Below are 20,338 nucleotides of genomic sequence, written 5' to 3'. Positions count from 1 at the left end.
CCCATAGGGGATTATCCTATGAAGGATGAGGAGTGGAGAAACTACGCAGGTAACTACAGTTTTAGAATTACTGCAATCTAGCTTTCTTGCCGCACTCCTTAGGGGCAGAAAATGAGTTGTAAATGAGATTGGGCCATTTATGCTTTATGTAAATTTCAGAAGGTTAAATAGTGAGTCAAACTAATGTCCTTAACTTGAATATGTTTATCTCATCATTAACAGGAGTTCAGATATGACTGCTCAGGAAGATGATGGTGTTTTCTTGTAGGATGTGTAGAAAATGTATTAAGGGTCTATAACGTGATTGTGAGCTAACATAAACTTTTTAATAAATGGAAGTAAATCAAATACTTTCAAAAAATTAAGAAGTCTAACAGCAACTTCTACAACAGTCCATGTTTCATGACTGATGAAATCAGAATAAGTTTTGAGATTGCCTGCAAAACTGCCATGCTGTTTCCACCATACTTGGTAGTTAACAAGTGAGAATATGTCACCAGCTGTGGTAAGCAGAAGATGATACGCAGAGTGTGCAAGTGCATTTACTAGTGATTTTTTTTTACTTTTCTGATAACAAATAGAAGGAATTCTTTTATTTGTGTGTTTTTACATATAAAACATGTATGCTTTCTGTAATAGCCCTTTCCCTCCTTTTCTTTTTTCCAGAGTCAAGATGACAGATTTGCTTTCACTGCTGAATGGTATGACCCAAATGCTTCGCTCTTTCGGCGTTATGAACTTCTGTATTATCCAAAAGATGGATCAGTTGAAATGGTAAGAATAAAAGAAAAAAATTCTATTGCTGTAAGTGTAATATGCAATTAAACAGTTTGTAAAATGACAAGCCACTGCCTATGCCTACTAATTTTCCATGTAAGGAAAATGTAATTTAAGACGTATCTTGCTCAGTTTCTAAAACTAAAAGAAAAGCAAAAATACAAGTTCACAGTGAGGCATGTGGAAGAGCTTCCATGTTTATTTTTTTTTCTTCTTCTTAAGGCTTGCTTTGGCGTAGAGAGATTCATTTTCACAAATCTGTTTTCATTCAATCTCTACTTCAGTTTCAGAATTGAAACTCTGCAACACAGACCTACTGCTTGAGAAATATAAATTGAAGCTGATTCCAAACAGGGAAATAAGCTTCAGCGAGAACTCCAGAAGTCTCTGAAGAGTAAAATTTAAAGAGTCTTATCAAATTAGAGGAAAGGGTAAATTGCTGTTAATCTGGTTTTAATGAAAGGAAGGACATTCCAGACAATGCATCTAAATTTTTCCATCAGTGGTGCTTACACAGCCTTTCTTACTTGCAGTTTATTCAACTAATCCCCATTGTTTATTGACAGCAGGTTAAAGCAAGCATTTTGGAGTAGCAGGCATGTATAAGAAAGGTAATATGTACTGTACAGATAATCTTAATAAACCAACCAATGCTTTGTGCTTCCTTTTAGGAATGAGTGAATGGTTTGGACTAGTCCTTTCCAATTTTTAATGAAGACCTAAGGGTCTTGAGAATAGCCTAGATCTGGTTAATCACATTTGGTAATTTCATTATCAAATTCTAGTTTTTCTGCTATAAATATCAAATGCAGAAATAAGAAAGCTAGTGTAGTGTGCCTTTTCTTACCCAAACTACTGCTCGCTGAAACCATGGTACCCAATGATGTGAGGAGATGTACTTTGCACTTTTTACTGATAGTCTCTTTAAACAAACTCTTTCATGATGTTGTCTCTTTTAAATTACTTCTTTGTATGATGTCTGTGTGTGCACAGTTGTCAAAATGTGAGGATTTTTATTTTTTATTTCTCAGAGACAGTTTAGCTAATCAGTCAGGAGCCGTAATAATCTTCCTACACATCTGTGTGTAGGCTGGCAAAATTGTTGTTCATTTCACCTAAATGTCTCAAAACCAAGAGTGTTCAAGGTGTTCTTGAGCTTCTTAATGCATTCAGCATCAAACATGTATGGCTTGGTAGACTTTTGCATTTTGCTAATCTGCTCTTAAGATAGTATGGTGTGTATACAGTCATGAGTCTGTATGGACTGTGAGTGATCATGATAGGAGTTAAAAAAGCGAAAATGCATGTAACACCTCCATAGAAAGCATATCTCAAAATCACTTTTGGGGGTGAGTTTTTAGACAGAGAATAAATGTAGAATTCTCTTCTGGATTTTTTTTTTTTATCTGCACAATTTGGTGATTCTTTCTTTATTACTGCTTAATTCTTCTATATCTTTTGGTATCTTCCTAAGGAGATGACAGCCCTCTCTTACCTGTAATGTATCTGAGGAGAAGGGAGGTAATGAATATGAACCAGCTTCTCCCTGCTTATGAGAAAGATGTTTCATCCTCTTTCCCACCTCCCTGACAATAGATGTCCTTTATCATGCAGCTCAGCTCAGTGTAGAGCAGAGCTGCTGAAGGCTTGTGTTATGCGAAGTCCTCAGCTTTCCTTTTCTTTCTTAGTCCTTCATGTCTTGATTCCTGTGAAAAAAAATGACAGTGGGAATAATGAGACAAGTTTCTGGCTTCCTTTGCAGCTGGAAGAAGACAGCATAGTTTTTTGTCCAAGAACAGCAAGCAGCTTTTACGATCAAGCTGGATCTCTTGACAGAGGTGTCCCATTCTCTGAATTTTCCACTGTTAATAACTTTCATGGGGAATTTTTAAAGCCTGAACAACTTTTCTTTCTACAGGAGATATCCTAAAAAGAGAGAAGAAATCTTTATAGAGGGTAGATTCTTAGCAGAGAACTGTTTTGTTTTGTGTAATTTATTTCTATGTGTACACGGGCAGGAGGGGAACAGTCCAAACAGTCTTACATTTCTTCTGCTGTGGCTTATCATTGGCTTTATAAAAAGGTCTTTTAAACAGATCAAAAATTACAGTCTAAAGAAGAATTCTTTAACACAGGTTGATGCCTTCCCTCCCCCCCCCCCCCCACTTACCTTTTGCCTGAGAAAAGAGAAACAGCTCAGGGTGCCTTTCTAGCAACTGTTATGAAATAACCAAGGAAATGTTCAGATTCTTAGTCAAGATACTGAAGAATTTGTATATGGTCAAGACAGTTAATAGGCTTTCTGGCAGAGTCTAGGAAAAAACAAGTAGCTGAATTCAAGTGATTTTTAAAATTTTTTTTTCCAGCATGTTGTCATTTCATTCCCCACTGCGCTTGAATAGGGGACACTTAGTAGGAGCATGTATGAGGGACTGAAGACATTTCAGCAGGGAACGATTCTTCCTTATAATCCTGCCTCAGCAGAAGGAATCATCAAAATAATTTATAATCTCTGATCTGCAAAGTTTTGGCTATTCTGGAAAAAACTTACAATTCTTCTAGCTTTCTAACAGGACAGAAACGTAGTCACACATTTCAGAACATGGAGGAGTATGTACTTTTGGTCTTAATTTTTTTTTCCCTCCATAATTTGTGGGAATGATGTCTGTTCTTTTAATGCTATTCTAGTCTATATGCCATTGCAATGGAGGACCATACATGTAATTCAAGACAGAGAAGAGAAAGTCTGGCCTGAGGAGGAAAAAACTCTTCCTTTCATAGGATTCCACTTCCCCAGGAAACTGAAAGCTTCTGTAGTATCTGCATGCAGTGAAGAAACCGTTGAGCAGGTTGCCTTTTGTGCTTTGCCAGCCCACCCAGAATACTACACATTTATGTCTTGCTTCTTGCTTGGAATAATGATATATAGCTGAATTGTCTTGACAGGTTTTTGAGCTTGCAGCTCTAGGCAGTGAGAACGTCTCAACCTAGTGTTGCAATCATCCATCCGTCCCTAATTCTGAGTCTCATGCAGTCAAATAAAGCGTAGTATCACTGGAACGATGCCCTGAAGAGGAGACCTGCCGCAGTGTGTATCTTGATCATTCCTGGTGTGAGCCATTGGTCTGTGAAACAGCGTAGATCTGCTAGGTGGAACTCTCAGTGAGACTGGGCAGAGGTATCCGCTAGGCACCTGACCCATTTATCACAGCTTGAATTACCACAAGCAAATGATAAAATAAAAAATGCAAAGATAGCTGTCAGCCTCAGACTATTTAAATGGAATAAATTTGTAATTGCGGTTTAGTCTGCTGAGCTTTCCTGGTACACCTGTAAGTTCAAAGGGTTAGGAATTAAATGAATTTAGTGATCAGATTCAGTCCCCACAGTGTTATGGACATTTCTGAAAGTAGAGTAAAAATTATATTGAGTTTTCCTACAGCTTAAAACTCTTGCTATGGTAGATTTTGATCTTCTTTTCTCTGCAGTATGATGTGAAGAACCGTCGCACCTTTCTGAAGCGCACCAAATATGAGAGCTTACATCTTGAGGATTTATTTGTGGGCAACAAAATTACTGTTTTTTCCCGTCATCTATCCTTAGTGGACTATGGGGATCAATATACAGCCCGCAAGCTGGGGAGCCGCAAAGAGAGGTAAGAAAGCACATTTTTTTTAAATCTCCCTTTGTGGCTGGGGTTTCAAAGCAGTTGTTCTTTGCTGGAAATGAGGTAAGTTTTCTGTACTATGGGAGAGGAGGAGATAGTGACAAGTTTGTGTGCAATCTGAAGTCCCTTGGCATACTGATGTCTGGTCGGAAGCTAAGTGGCCCCTGCTTGTGGGCAAACCCATGACTGCTGTTGTTAGCTGATAAATCTTCAGGGCCAGCTTCTCCATGGTGTCAGCCGCTGCCTCCTCTAGTTTTCTTGGGAGAGAAGAGAGGGAGGAGGAAAGCAGGGGGTCCTGTTACTCCCTGGGGGCAGGCAGCAGTAGGATTCTTGTGATTTGTGGATTCTTTTTGGGATGGAATTGATATGGTAACCCTGATGTCTGCTGGGCTCAAAAGGCTTGGATACTGTGAAACTAGCACCTGTCTCTCTGGGATTTGTGCAGAAACCTAGTGCCTTACCAGTCAGATCTACTCTGTGTTAGTAACTGAAAACAGTAGGAACAGGAGTCAGAGAGGCCCATTCCCACTCTACATTGTTTATCCCATTGTGGAGGATTTTTTCTGAGGATTTTTTCAGCACCTCCTAAATTCTGTGTGCGTGAGGACAGGAAGTATAGAGTGAAAATATCCATAAAACCTATAAGCTTGTTTGTTAAGACAAGTTTCATTTATAATGAAGATAAGACTCATCATCTCTGTTTGATTGAAAGGCTTGCTTTGGAAAAGACTTTGAGCCCATCCAAGAGCAAAAATATCAGGACAGACTTAATAAAATGACAATAAGATTAATATACAAGGAATTCACTTCCTCCAAGCTCAAGATCAGTGCATCCCCCTGAGTAGGAAATCAAGCAAAGGGGGCAGGAGGCCTGCATGGATGAGCCACAAGCTTCTGGCAAACCCCAAACAGAAGAAGGAAATTTATGGAATGTGGAAAAAGGGACAGGCCACTTGAGAGGAATAAAGGGATGTTGTCAGACAGTGCAGGGATGCAATGAGGAAGGCCAAGGTCTGTTTGGAATTACATGTGATGAGGGAGGTCAGGGGCAACAAGAAGGGCTTCTTCAAGTACATCAGCAGGAAAAGGATGACTAGAGAAAATGTGGGCCTGTTACTGAATGAGGTGGGTGCCCTGGTGATGAAGGACACAGAGAAGATGGAGTTACTGAATGCCTTCTTTGCTTCAGTCTTTACTGCTATGGCCGCCCTCTGGTTTCCCAGACCTTGTAGGCAAGAGAGGACGTCTGGAGAAGGGAAGACTTTCCCTTGGTGAAGGAGGATCACATTAGAGATCACTTAAGCAAATCCAGAAATCCGTGGGCCCCGATGGGATGCACCCCCAAGTGCTGAGTGAGCTGGCAGATGTTATTGCCAAACCACTCTCCATCATCTTTGAAAGGTCATGGAGAACAGGAGAGATGCCTGAGGACTGCAAAAGGCAGTGTTACTCCAGTCTTCAAAAACAGCAAGAAGGACCCAGGAAACTACAGGCCAGTCAGCCTCACCTCCATCCCTGGAAAGGTGATGGAACAGCTCATCCTGGAGGTCATCTCTAAGCATGTGGAGGACAAGAAGGTTATCAGGAGTAGTCAACATGGATTCACCAAGGGGAAATCACGCTTGACCAACCTGATAGCCTTCTATGATGGAGTGACTGGCTGGGTAGATGAGGAGAGAGCAGTGGATGTTGTATACCATGACCTCAGTGAGGCTTCTGACACTGTCTCCCGTAACACCCCCACAGGTAAGCGCAGGCAGCGTGGGGTAGATGAGCAGATGGTGAGGTGGGCTGAGAACTGGCTGAATGGCAGAGCTCAGAGGGTTGTGATCAACAGTGCAGTCTGGCTGGGGGCCGGTAGCTACTGGTGTTCCCCAGGGGTCAGTACTGGGTCCAGTCCTGTTCAACTTCTTCATCAGTGTCCTGGATGAAGGGACTGGGCGCACCCTCAGCAAGTTTGCAGATGATGCCAAGCTGGGAGGAGTGGCTGACACACCAGGAGGCTGCGCTGCCTTCAGTGGGACCTGGGCAGGCTGGAGGGCTGGGCACAGAGGAACCTGATGAAGCTCAACAGAGGTCCTGCCCCTGGGGGGAAACAACCCCACGCACCAGGACAGGCTGGGGCTGGCCTGCTGGGGGGCGGCTCTGCAGAGAAGGACCTGGGAGTCCTGGTGGGCAGCAAGTTGCCCATGGCCCAGCAGTGTGTCCTGGTGGCCAGGGAGGGCAATGGGATCCCAGGGTGCGTTAGGAGGAACGTGGCCAGCAGGTCAGGGCAGGTGATCCTGCCCCTCTGCTCTGCCCTGGTGAGGCTGCATCTGGAGTGCCGTGTCCAGCGCTGGGCTCCCCAGTTCGAGAGAGACAGGGAACTACTGGAGAGGGTCCAGCGGAGGGCTACAAAGCTGACTTAGGGGACTGGAGCATCTCCCTTGGGAGGAAAGGCTGAGATCGCTGGGCCTGTTCAGCCTGGCAAAGAAATGACAGAGGGGATCTTCCCAATGTCTACAAATACTTGGACCTGCAGGTGAGTGTCAAGAGGATGGGGCCAGGCCACTTTCAGTAGTGCCTAGTGACAGAAGGAGCAACGGGCACAAACTAAACCACAAGAAGTTCCATCTGCATATGAGGAAGAACTTTACTTTGAGGGTGACAGAGCACGGAACAGGCTGCCCGGAGAGGCTGTGGAGTCTCCTTCTCTGGAGACATTCAAAACCTGCCTGGATGTGATTCTGTGCAACCTGCTGTAGGTGACCCTGCTTTATCAGGGGGCTGGACTAGATGATCTCCAGAGGTGTATTCCAGCCCTGACCGTTCTGTCATTCTGTGTGAATTTAATTCTGTATTGACTGCAGTGCAGGTAATCTCTGAATTTGCAGATGAATAAATTTTGATAATTTACTTTGCTTTTTTTGAAAAGAACACAGAATATTTTCTTAGGTATGATGTCTTAGTGAGTCCTATTCATCTACTTCCTTGCTCCCTCCTGCTAACTGGGCTTATTTTCAAGTTTTTTTGGAGAATGCATAACCAGACATACTGGAAGAGTTGCAAGCTTTAGCACACATCTTTATCTTAACCTCATGAAAGTGTTGCTGTGGAAATAACTGCCAGAATCTTTTCAGAAGTAGTGCTCCTGGTACTTCTTCTCCAAGGTAGGGTTGGGCGTGGTGGAAGAGTAGCAAAAGAAGTGGAGAACAGCAGAGCATGGCTTCTGTATCTGTGGCTGTTTCTCTCCGTTCCTCAGTGGAGCCTTGGTTGGATTACATCTGTCTTGGTTATGGGGTTTGTATCAATTGAACTTTTTATAGTTGTGTATTTCATGCTCTGCCTAAGCTAGCATAAGCCTTGGTGCTGATGCAGTTATACCAAGAAAAGGCAGTGTATGATAAAATTACATTTTCTCCTTCTTGTAACCATAGCTGCTGTCTATAGAGCAGCACCATGGTTGTGTTAACGATGTGGTCTTGGGAGGGGGTGAATTTTTGTGCTGCTCTACAAAAGGAAGGAAGGGAATTTATGACATCAGCTGTTTGGAAAACATTTTAGGAATGTCAGCTCAAAGATAACATAGATATGCAAGTGGTGTTGCATATTCAGAATATTCAGAATAGAAAGGAACACAGTGAAAGGTGTCTTAAACAGGCAAGAGATCCTCCAAATACAGTTTCTTCACAGAAGCTTTCACTGGGTAAACAGGGTCATATTAGAAGAGTCCTTGGGCAAAACAGTTGCAGATGAGGTATTTGTCTTTTTGGCCTCTTCCTAGCAGGTTTTACAGCAGTTATTAGTTTAATAGATACATATTGCAGAAATCTTACTGTGATAATTCCTAAAATAATCTGTTGTTGGGATTCTATTAATAATAATATAAGGATGCTGTACAGGGCAGAATGTTTCTCCGTCTTTTTCTTGCCTTTGTGCTATCAGCACAGGACTATCAGCAGTTCAGTTTCACTTTGGAAATACATTCTTTGGTCACTGAATATGTATGCAGACAGGCTCAGCAAAGGCCTCTGAGGAAGACTGAGAAATGTATATAAAAAATCTTGGATGTTTTGAATTAGGGATCTTTGTTTTTGTCAGTAAAACAAGTGGATGTGACTCTAGATACATGAGGTACAAAATAGATGTGTAAAAAGAGGCTAGATTTGCACAAGCCCTTTCTAGAATTAGGCTAAAATTACTAAGACATTTCTATGGAGTTCCATTTTCTACACATACTTTTCTTAAGTCTTGGGTCAATTTTTAGAGACAGCCATATTTGAGAGTTCTTCCCTCCTCCCCTCCCAGCGTATCATAAGGAAACTGTCACAGTGACTAAATGGTAAAGTAAGCATGTGCTTACTTAAGAGTGTACCACTTAAGGAATCACTGGCATGAGATGGATTTCTGTGTCACTAGTCTTTCATTTATGATCCTGGGTGATTGTAACCTAAGGGAAACATTTGTCTGACTAGGTTGTCCAGTCTAAATAGGCTATACTTAAAAGTTGGTCAGTGTCACTGGTTTTGAAAATGGTAATAGAATGCTTGTGTCTCAACCAGAAATACTTGAATTCTTTTTTGATTAGGGTATGGTATTCTTAGGCTTCTGGTCATTGATATAATCGGTGTTTCTTCCCCTGCAAGACATAAGCTGCTGTACATGCAACAGTCCTATTATTAGAAGTAAGTAGATTTCAAAAGCATAGCCACAGCATAGTTTGTGCACCGCTCCTTTGATCAGTTCCCATCTTGTATTGTTTCAGTATTCATTGCAGTACTGTTGTACAGTCCCTCTGAAAATGTAAGCAAATGAGCTTAATTTTCATATTCTCCTTTGTTCCTAGACATAAAACCATTTCAAAATGTACTTTGCAGACTGTATCGTGTCAAACCACAAAAAACATAATCCTCATTAAAACTAAAAATGGAGCACATGAATCAAAATGCAATTTCAGAAAGTCTTCAGCATCCTGAATTATACTTTTCTTATCCTGCATACCTCTGAGAAGCTAACACTGAAATGTTAAAGTTTATATATCGATGTTACAGAAATGATGCTATAAGAGTTGCTCATTGTATTTGTACATTTGTATTAGTGTCTTTTGGATAAATTGCTTCGCAATGCAGTATTTCATCACATGTTGGTAGGAATTACAGTTTTACTAGAAAGCTTGAAATTAGAAGAGTAAGGGACAACATTTCTAGCATTAGTGGTCTGCTTCAAGTAGCCTGTGTAATTACATAGATTCAAAAAAGTATTCCCCAAGGAAATGCAAACGGCACTGGAGATCTCATTCCAGTGGTTTGATCCTTACTGTTCATGGTAAATGACAGTTGAGGACCTCTTATGCCAGGATGCAGGTCATGCATTGTGTGACAAGGTGGGTACATGTCAGTGGTCAAGCACGTGGCTGCTCCCCCTCATGTGCCTTGATGCACATGGCACACCCTGTCATATGATAAATAATAATCACAAAATGAGGTGGAGCTGTGAAATCCTTGGGGAAGAGGGGAAGAGGCTGTGGGTCATAGGCTGCATGGAGTATGTGGCAAACACTGTGAATGTTGGCCAGAGGTCAGCCTTTCCTGATCTGAAGATAGAGCTCAATCAACTTCAGTTTGCACTGCAGTGGACTGAAGCATAGGCTTGGTTGACTACTCTCATGCAGTTTCTGGCTACACCCTTAGTCCATCAGTCTTTTTGTCATATTTCCCAATGGATCTAGGCCTAAGCTGGCCTGTGTATATGAGCTTCCTGACATTTGAGTAAATCTGTTTCTGAGCTCTGAAGGCCATCTATGTTTCTCCCTTAGTTTCAGATGAAATGTCACATATGTTCAAATCTTCCTCTTTACATTTCCTGGTCCCAACACCTCCCTTCCTTTAGATTTGCTGTGAAATAGATAGTCTGTCTGTTCCCAAAGCGTCTGTCAATCTGGGGTCACTTAAGGTTCAAAGTAAATGTAGTGGAAGTTCATCCATCTCCTGTAACCTGAGCATATTTGCCCTGGCTAGAATATATCTCTGCTAACCTACAGGCTGCTTTCCATGCTCTGCTAGTATATAAAATGAGAATTTTGCAATTATTTGCCCTTCATTTAGGGAAGTAGTGCAATAAAAAATTCTATCTTGGGTAGCCTTCATTATTGGAAACAGTGTAAAAGATGGAAAGAGCTCTTTAGGTTTGTCAGAGACGTGGAGTTTCTGAGATACAGGGTTGAATAATTCTGTTGATTTGTAAGCTGAGCAAATTTGAAGTTGACTCACCACAAGATGAATGCAAATAGAAAATGCCATTTTACAGACCTTTTTGTGCTTGTTATTTTTGATTAATAATACGTTTAGTGCTGATGGTGTACTTGGTGCTATGCAAAGCCTACTAATAAAACAGTCCTGGCCTTGGGGATGTGCAGTATAAAAAGATAATTATTGAGAAGACAGGATGTAGTTAGAAACAAAGATGTGGGGAAGAGTGTAGAGATTTTTGGATTGGTCTCACTTAGAATATAGCTGTCAGTATAAGAGACATAATACCTCCTCTGCCAACCTTTTATTGTGTCTATTAACAATGTCAGCTATTTGGCATGCAAATTGTATACCATAAAGTGTTTGTACTATACCAAGCGCAAGGACTTTCTTCTCACTGAGGCCCCCAAGTATTTTAAAAGTAATAATAAAACAATTATTTCATTTTGACTTTTGTGGAAGAGGCACGTGTTTAAGTAGTATTTCTAAATAGGGAATTTTAACAGCTTCATTTTTATGTATATAATGATGAACCTTAGGAAAAAAAGGAACTGAGCAAGCATAGGGAGACATTGACAAATCAGTTGTGTTATAACCCAGAGCAGTGAGTGAGGAGCTGTAGAGATATACACTAGCTGAGGAAGAAGTGGTCAAATTATTTGCTTTGAGAGTGAAGGGAGAAGCCAGTGAATAATGACTGCTGGTGGAACACTGCGGGCTGAATTGGGTTAGAAACTGAGGAAATTGTAATGTGCAAAGCTCGTTCTTATCAGAATAATGTCTTGTGCAGGCATTCAAGACCAGCATGGAAATTGATGAGACACTGGGATTTGGATGTTTGACTGTGGCAGAATTTCTCTCTTTGATGTGATGGTTTTTTGTCTGAATATAAACTCAACATGCATGCCCAATCCTCTAAGGAAAGTAGTGTTGGCTGTATCTCTCTACTTTTTTTTTTTGTTTCCCCAGAACTCTGGCTTTGATTAAACCTGATGCAGTGCCCAAGATTGGAGAATTAATTGATATCATTATTAATGAAGGATTTACAATAACTAAGGCCAAAATGATGGTGCTTTCAAGGTAAGGAATTTTTAAGGTTAGCTCTGTTGTATCTGAATGTTATTTTTGCAGTCAAGAACATTCTCTAAAGCTATCCCGTGTTGTTCCACACATCAAATCCATTCCAGTGAGTAATATAGGGAAGACTCATCAGTTTCATAATCATGTAGGTTTCTGAAAGCATGTAGAGAATTAAGCTAAGTATTAAAAAGTTCTGTGCAAATGAGTACGGGTGATTATAATCTAATGTCTCTGTATGAATTCAAGGTGACTACCATACCTTTAGCAATTCAGAAGTGTTTACTACTGACATGCCTTTATGTTTTCATCTCATAGCTTCCTGATACAAACTATATTGCTGACTGTAACAGTGTTGCCTTTAAAGTAGTTGATTTGTTTGCCCTCAGTAAACCTGTTTTCTTAATCTGTGCTCTCGGAACCCAAACTTGTTTGCTTTTTAATCACTGGAAGGCCCAGCCAAAGCAAGTGATCTGATGTTGTTGCAGGGTTGGACAGGTTTTACTCATGCATCTTCCTAATCTCCCCCAGCCTTTACTGTTCTCCACTTACGAGCCACAAGATTTTAAATAAAGGCATGATGCTGCAGAGGAAAGAAAACAATTAATTTACTCTAGAAGACTCCCCTCAAAGTTACTGCACTATTTCTCCATTGCTGCTTTGCCAAACCTGTTCATATAGAAATGTCTTTGAAAAGAAAAGCTATCTGTCTACATATTACTATTTTTATGTGTTCTTATGGTTTCTGTGTGAGGTCAAGAACAATTTTTCCCTACCTCAAAACCTTTTTGGCTTTCTGACATATTGTAAAACAACTATGTGACTTCTTCCTCTCGTCTGTGCATTCATCTGCTGCAGTGTTTAATGATACCCGTCCCAGTTGCTCCCTCAAACAACTCCAGTTCGTGAGTTCACTCAGGTTTCTAATGCTGATTTATAATTCACAACATCTTTCAAGCCAGCTTTTTTTGGCTTGCTGCCCTGTAGTCTGATAGATTTGATCCTGAAGTGTTTGGTTGGGTGGTTCTTTATTTCAGTGTCTGTCTGAGAACTTGAAGAACTGTTGGGCCAAGTCACATACTACTTTAGAGTTGACTCGCACTGAAGGGAAGAAGCTTTGAGATTTGAACTTTTGTTGCATATTATTACATAAAAATTGCTGCGTGTCTTGTATAATTGAAAATAATTATTAATAAGCACAAGATTGCACTGTGATACTGAATATATTTAAAATCATGTATTGAATATTTGTGGTTTCTCTGCATACTATATAATCTGTTTCTTGGGACTGTGCCATTTTAAAATGATAGAAATATGGCTTTGCCAACATCTTCTACCCTTAGATCTCTGCAGGCACACGTGTTCAAACCAGCATCATCATCTACTGCTTCCCTTAAAGGCATTATTACTGACATTTGTCTGGCAGTCACTGTTCAGTAGATTCATGCCTTCTGTAAAATTGTAGCCAAGATACAGAAGTGAGGGCAGGCACCTGCTTTGATAGGTTAGCTCTCTAGTCTCTTCATTTAATCTTATATCAGTTCAGTTTGTTATTCCCAGATGAACACTGTTTTCCATTCTTTAAAAGCAGAGAACTAATGAGAAAGTTGCAATGAAAGAGGAACTAAGTTGTACAGCACAACTGCAGTTTTATATTTATTGCAATAGGAATTCTTAACTGAATAGTAGAGCTCAATTTACCTCAGAAATGCATCCCTCAAATATTTGCATTCAGAAATTACAATACTTAATCTGTTTGCATACCTTTTTCATAATTGCTTTTCAGAATTATTTGGTGAATTAGTTTCACAACAGGATTTTCTGATGAGATAGTGAATTGTAAGCAAAAACTTAAGGCTGTTTGTAGAGTGTCGGTTTGAAGCTTGAGATTGCAAGAGTTCCTGTGACTAGGATGATTTTTTAAATCATGTTTTTCCCTTCATTATGAAATGGAGGGAAAGCATATTAGCTGTATGGTCAATGAAAATCTTTTGAATTTTGAATGGCTCATACTTACACTGGACTGAAAGCAACAAACCAGGAATTATTCAGTTCCAATGAGCAGATGGTCATTTTGATAAAAAAAGCTGGAGAAAGCTGTGACTGCTCAAATATTTGTCAAGCTTAGAAAAATTAAATTCTTCTGAGGTTCTTCTTGAGGTTATTGCTTTCCTCTGGCAGTATTTGGCTTACATCTGGACTGCAAATAGAAGAGAGATGTGAAAACTTCCATTGCAGAGGACAGAACTGTGCCTTTGTTCATTCTTGGAATCTGTAATTTAAAAAACATGCAGGTAATTTCTTTCAGTAAAGAGAGCTGCTCAAAGTGAGCAGAATTATGGAGACCAGAAAAAATCAGAAGGCTTTCTGCAGGTAAAAACACTTTTCCTTGTGGGAATCTTTTAGTCTCCCTGCAGCTCTGCTTTGATTATAAACTTTGTAGCCAGACTGGGGTGAGCTATATTGCTTCCTTTCACCTGTCAGTCATCCTGAAGAGCTTGTTCTCTACAAATTCCAGCTTCAGAAAGTGGTACACACCAGGATTTGGAGCAAGCCAGGATCAAGCCTGCGCTTCTGAACTGGAATTTCAAAGCTGCAAATTAACAGGGATAGGCTTGAAAATCTCCATGGATTTTTCTAGTTGTTGCCGTGCAGAAAAAGCAGTGCAGTCAGCAAAAGTTACACATGAGAAGCAGCCTGAGAAAAAGCAGAGAGTGGGTTGACTGGCTGCAGGAGGTGAAAAGCCCACAGAATGGTATACCTACCAGTGGGTGGATGGTGAGTCTGCACCATGGTCCCTGGAACTGGTCTAGCTGGGTTGCTGAGCCCTGTGCTGCTAGCAGCGTGGCTTTAGCAATGCAGAGCTTGGAGAGGGCCACCGCCCTGTCTGAAAAGGCTGTCTTTTTGCTTCCAGTCGTTGAGTAAAGGTTAAGTAACAGCTGTGGTACAGACATGCTGTGTATGCCTGGTGGCTTTTATTTGCCTGGCAATGTAAGGAGTCCCCCTCATTGCAGAAATCCCATTGCTTTGGGAGAAAGCAGTGTATAGTAACTGCTGTGTTCCCCGAGGGAAAGTGCAAGACCAAATTGAGTTTTCAAGTGGGAAAGTGTGGAAGAAAGCAAGTTTTAATTTGGAGGGCATTGTGGTGCCTGTGTGACTCGAAACATTTGAGGATACTGAATAGAAACCAGGTTATGCAATATTCTGTTGTGCACCAGTTTAATCAAACATAAGCCTTGATAAGGAAATAAGTCCCAGTGAAGCAGATAAATTGTTCGTTTATGCTTTTAAACCAAACTTCATTAACCAGTATACACACTCAAACTGAGATGAAGGATGAAAACAGTGTAACAGTGAATGGCTCAGCAAGAAGGTGACTGCTACATTTATTTCTCAGCTTGAGAACGTGGGGACCATCAATGACCCTGAAAGTCCATGCTACCTACAGGTTTCAGTAATTACCTCCTTCCCAGAGCAGGAGCCTAAGGAGGAGTCCAGCTACAAGTTACGCATGTAACCACACAAAATATGACAGAAAGTTAAATGTAGTTTCTGTTATTGGTCATGAACACCCCACAAGCTGTCCAGCTTGGGAAGACATTACCTGTAGAATCATGTTGATGAATGATGGTTTGTGGTTTTCAGGAGAGTTTTGTATATATACGTATGTATACCTATATATTTATATCTATGTCTTTTTGCTTTTCCAGAAAAGAAGCAGCTGACTTTTATGTAGACCATCAATCAAAACCTTTTTATAAGTAGGTATATCAATTTCAGCTTGACATGTAATAAACTTATTTATTGAATGCACAGCATTTATTTACCATATTTGGTACTGCAGGACCATGGGAAAATCAGAACTTAGCTGTGTGGAGCCCTTTGCACAGTATGCACCCTGTTCGTCTTTCTCCAGGGACAGATCTTTATTGCAGCTCTTCAGGGTTTTAACTTGCACTCTTTACAGCCTGATGATATCAGGGCAATTTCTTTGGTCTTTCTGAAGTGAAAATGCTCCTAGTAAGGTGAAACTTCAAAGCCAAGGGAAGGAGCATCTTCAGGATCAGGGTGGAGCTTGCAGGTAGTGAGAATTAGGGGGGAACACTTAGTTGTGAGAATTGATTTGGTAGCAAGTACCCCAAATCCTAAGTAACTGAAAGGATACTGCATGGAGCAGTTGTTTACTGTACTGCTACCCTTGGGCAAATTGTCAAACTTCCCTGATGCTGGATTGCTCCACCTAACATGAAAAACTTTTGTCTTTCTGTAACTGACCAGATTGATGGTTATGACCCACAGGTAGTGTCATTTCTACTTTGTCTGAAGATGTCAACAAACAACTTACTTTTCCTCCCTCTGGATTTGGTGGTCTGCCTCTTTTAGGAAGAGGGTGCAGATCTCCCTTGTATTTTTCAGCCATGTTGGAACTTCAGTTTGCACTGACTTGGTTGAAAGACCTGTTTTTAGTACTGTCACAAAGTGCTTGAGTATTAGGATCTGCCAGCTGCTCTCCTGCAACAGCAACTGATTTATTGTGGGTCCAAACTGAAGCCTTTCACGGAGACGTGGCCCCAGGCTATGTCTGGCCACGGAGATCAGAGGATGATTTAGAATTGCCTTTTCTTTGCTGAGTAAGCCTGCTTGATTATGTTGATAAATAAGCAAGAATTTTACCTGTAGTGTTATTTCACAGATGTCTATCTACACCAATGGTAATTGTCTGAGGAACTGTAGCTTTTGTCCATTGTGATGTGCCTGTCTCACATCCTACAGTCCTATTGGCCCCACCTTCTGTATGGGATTTTTCTCTAAATTAGAAGCAAATAGTTATGAAGCATTACAAACCAAATAGAACAAGAATCTTCAAGGCAGTGAAAGGTAAAATCTCTGACTCATTGATATTTAGCATTGTAATACTAGCCTTTAAGTTCAAATTTAGTTTGCAAATTCATTAGTCAACGTAAGTCTACTGAATAGTAGGGAAAAATAGCAATTCTACTTTTTTGGAGAAGAATGTTTTTCTTATTAAAGAATTTATTTTTTAAAATGTATTTAAGATTCAGGAATAGTCTGCACAGTAAGCAGTGTTGTAGAAATTCCTTTTTTCTTGGGTATAGGTATGTGTAAGCCATTTAACTGTATTCTAAAGAAGCAGTCTCTGACCAACAGAACCTAAGTTCCAATAGCTTCTCCCTACGTAGTTTCTTTATGTAACTTTTCATAATTTTAATATTGTTCCTTTAGCTAAAAGCTAGTAGGATTTCTCTTCTCTTCTTGTCCATTGATCATTGTGTAAATGATCATTAGGAGCAAGGTGGCTGGAGAAGCATACACATCCACAATTATAATTGCGTAAAGTTTTTTTTTAAAGAAAGAAGTACAAAAAGTATTGAGTCAACTTTTTCCTTTGTTGGTTCTGTCCAGACTACACAGTGAAAAGGCAGGCTTGTTTGTATACATGTTCTGTAAAGATACAGAAGTATAGTGATGTTGTTTTGTTTAGTTTTTAAATAGAACTTTTGGGTTCCCAGTTTTGGGTCATTGTTTTCCGAGCGATTGAAGTGGTCAGGACAGGAGGCAGGCTGCTCCTGACAGTCTTTTCTCCTTACTCAGATTCATCCCATTAAAATCAGTTGAGTTCTGCCTATGCCAGGATGTGGTAAGTCACTTGGTGGTTACATCCCCTCTCCCCTGCAAACTTTCCAAATCTTGCTTCTCCCTTCTCTGCTACTTTGGATTTTGGCTGGGCAAAATCCACGGGAGAGATCCACGGGGCAGTGGAGAAATCCATCCTGACAGCAGTGCTGAAGTTGTGTCAATGGGGAGCACACACAGGTCATCTGTGGACAATCCTGAAATCCTGCTATGCAGAAGAGACATTCTTAGGAATCATTCCTGTCAGAAAAATGGTTAGCAGGGTCTCATCCTGTTTCCAGTACTGATCTTTTAAAAATTAGTTTGAAATTTTAACATACAACACAGTAGCTTGAGTGAGTTTTTATTATCTGGTTCTTTTTCTGCAACCATAATAAGAAGGGAACGTCTGCACGTGACCTAGTCCAACCTCCTAGTCAAAACAGAGCCAACTTCGAAGTTAGATCAGGTTGCTCAAGGCCTTGCCGAGTTGAGTTCTGAGCATCTCCACTGGATCATATGTATTTGTTGATTTTTATTTGTAGTGTTGATCACCATGTGCTGTTTCCGTTTTGCAGTGAGCTTCTCCAGTTTATAACGAGTGGTCCCATTGTTGCTATGGAAATCTTAGGAGATGATGCAGTTTGTAAATGGAAAACATTACTGGGGCCAGCAAACTCTGCAGTGGCTCAGAGTGATGCACCAGACAGCATTAGAGTGAACTTTGGACACGATGGCCTAAGAAATGCAGCTCATGGCCCAGATTCGGTAGCTTCAGCTGCTCAAGTAAGTTTTTGACTGTTTGTTGACTGAAGTTTATTTTTACTTTATCTGGTAACAGCTGGGTCAGAAATTCCTCATATTTTTCCCTGCTTGAGTTCAGAACTACTTGAGGTATTCTTCATAGATCGTTTTTACAATGGAAAAATAAACTGAAAACAGAAATCTTGTTTATCTCTGTCACAAAGGGGAGCCTTGGGCGCTTTGATCAAGAGAGCATGCCTGGTCATTTTTAATGTCTTCTGTACATCACAAGCATTGAGATAATTGCATAGTCTGTGTAATCTACCTGTAGCCTACCAATGTTGGTCATAAAAACAAAGGGATTAAACAATTAAATCCTTTTGTGCCCCCCTGCATTTCACTTATCTCTTCTCCTCTACAGTCCTTGCTAGTCCTCTGCCTGGAGCCTGCTTTCCTCTGCTGTTATTATTCAGAACGAATAATTATGAAAACAGGCCACTTTGTAATGCTTTGTGGTTTAAGAGGTAGTACAGTGGGCTTGGCTTTGAGGAGTTTGGTTCTCTTTTGCTTTGTTTGTAGTGTGCCTTTCCTTGGTGTAGTGCTAAGAAAAAGCCCTGGGACTGGGTGATAGATATTACCAGCATTTCTACAGAATTGAGGTGACTATTTGCGTTGTGGGGTATTGTTGTGGGGTAAATGTGCTGATAAATGATGGCAAGAATAAAGATTACCTCATGATTGATTGGTATTGTGCTGTGGGATCTTAGCTCTAGACAGCAAGAAAAAAGATACCAGTTGTTGCTTCCTTGATCCTGGTCTTTCCTCTCTTTAAATTGGAACAGCTGGAGGGAGACCTGCCCTGGAATACCTAATAAACTGCCAAGTACTGTATCCTAGAAAATATATGTAGACATGATTATACCCTGGTGGTGAGGGCAGGGCTGGCCAGCCTCTTCTTTGAGCTGGCCGTTAGGCTGTGTGGCATAGCAAGCTACTTGCAAAGTGTGCGTGGTTTTCTGGTGGTCAAGCACTCATCTCCCTGATCTGCCGCGTGCCTGAGCTGCTGGATCCTCTCCCTGTGCCTCTAGTTTTGACGAGAAATCATATGCTGGACCTGAAGTACTACTTCTGCTGGCAGACTGGATGAAGACGGTACAGAGTTAGGAAGAGTTTGGAAATTGATCTTTTCTGATGAAGGAGAATTATAATGAGAAACATCATTGTAGTTCTGGTTAAATAGCTAGATATCCTCATATATGAGGGTGAAAATTTCCCTTTGTTCCTGCATACTGCCACGACAACTGTGACAGCTTTTGAACTGAGTGTGGGAAAGCATATCTGTTCGCATAAAATGTTGATTAGAAGCATAAGTATGTGCTTTGGCTTAAGTTTGTTGTTCTTTTTACATGTCATTATTTTTGAAATGCTGTTTGAAGGCCTGAGTCATCCGCAGCATTTTTGTGTCTGCGGGATTATTTTGCTGAACTTTTGCAGGTGCGTGCATCTTTGGGGTGTTACTGATACCAATCTTCAATAAATCAAACAAAATTGTAAATTTAATACCCCTGTGCCTATTTTAATTCTAGTAGGCCCAGTTATATGGCTGTATAGCAATTGCCATGGAAACTAGTTGACTGCACCTTGCAGAAGCTTTGCTGAAAAGATAGAAATATGTGATAAAGGGACCTAAATGAACTCTTCTGAAGGAAGACTGAAGTCTCAACACATTCAATGAATGTGTTGTAAACTGAACAGTTAGAATGGAAGACTGCATCGCTCTTTTGGGGGCTAAATGACAAATGAAATTATGCCTCTGGTATACTCTAAGCTGGTGTCTCTCTGCAGTCCAGATTTTGGAATTCCTTTAGATTAGGAATAAAGGGAAAGGAAAAAAAATTAAGGCTCCACTTGGTTATAGTTTGGCATTTCATTATCCTAGTCCTTCAGCATTACCTAGTTACTTTTCTTTTATGTCTTTTAATGGATAAAACAAAGTGTTAAATATTGTAAATATTTTGCTGCCTTTTCCTGGCTGCTTCTTTTAGAGTAAACATTAATTAACAGTGGGACAAGGTCTTTGAAGCATGCAGCGTTTTATCAGTAGAAGGATGTAGGAAATAAACCCTTTTATCTCAGATATGCCCACTTAAAATGTGGATTTTTTTGCTAGGAGAAAAACAAAAGCCATTTTCCCTTCTATTGAAAGATCCAC

The 20,338-nt window shown here is 40.5% G+C and overlaps 1 protein-coding gene across 1 annotated transcript in view; it reads left to right on the top strand.

Moving 5' to 3' along the window:
• NME7 (NME/NM23 family member 7) overlaps window positions 1–20,338 on the top strand; it is a 95,006-nt gene that overhangs the window by 18,065 nt on the left and 56,603 nt on the right. Inside the window, exons 2-6 of the mRNA XM_056341833.1 lie at window positions 667–774; window positions 4,266–4,432; window positions 11,641–11,751; window positions 15,459–15,509; window positions 17,961–18,168. Of these exons, the coding sequence (XP_056197808.1) occupies window positions 667–774; window positions 4,266–4,432; window positions 11,641–11,751; window positions 15,459–15,509; window positions 17,961–18,168 (645 nt within the window). The remainder of the gene's footprint in view (window positions 1–666; window positions 775–4,265; window positions 4,433–11,640; window positions 11,752–15,458; window positions 15,510–17,960; window positions 18,169–20,338) is intronic.

This window comes from Falco biarmicus, chromosome 5 (genome assembly GCF_023638135.1).
Source record: "Falco biarmicus isolate bFalBia1 chromosome 5, bFalBia1.pri, whole genome shotgun sequence".
Taxonomy (NCBI): Eukaryota; Metazoa; Chordata; class Aves; order Falconiformes; family Falconidae; genus Falco; species Falco biarmicus.
This window is presented reverse-complemented; position numbering and strand designations above follow the sequence as displayed.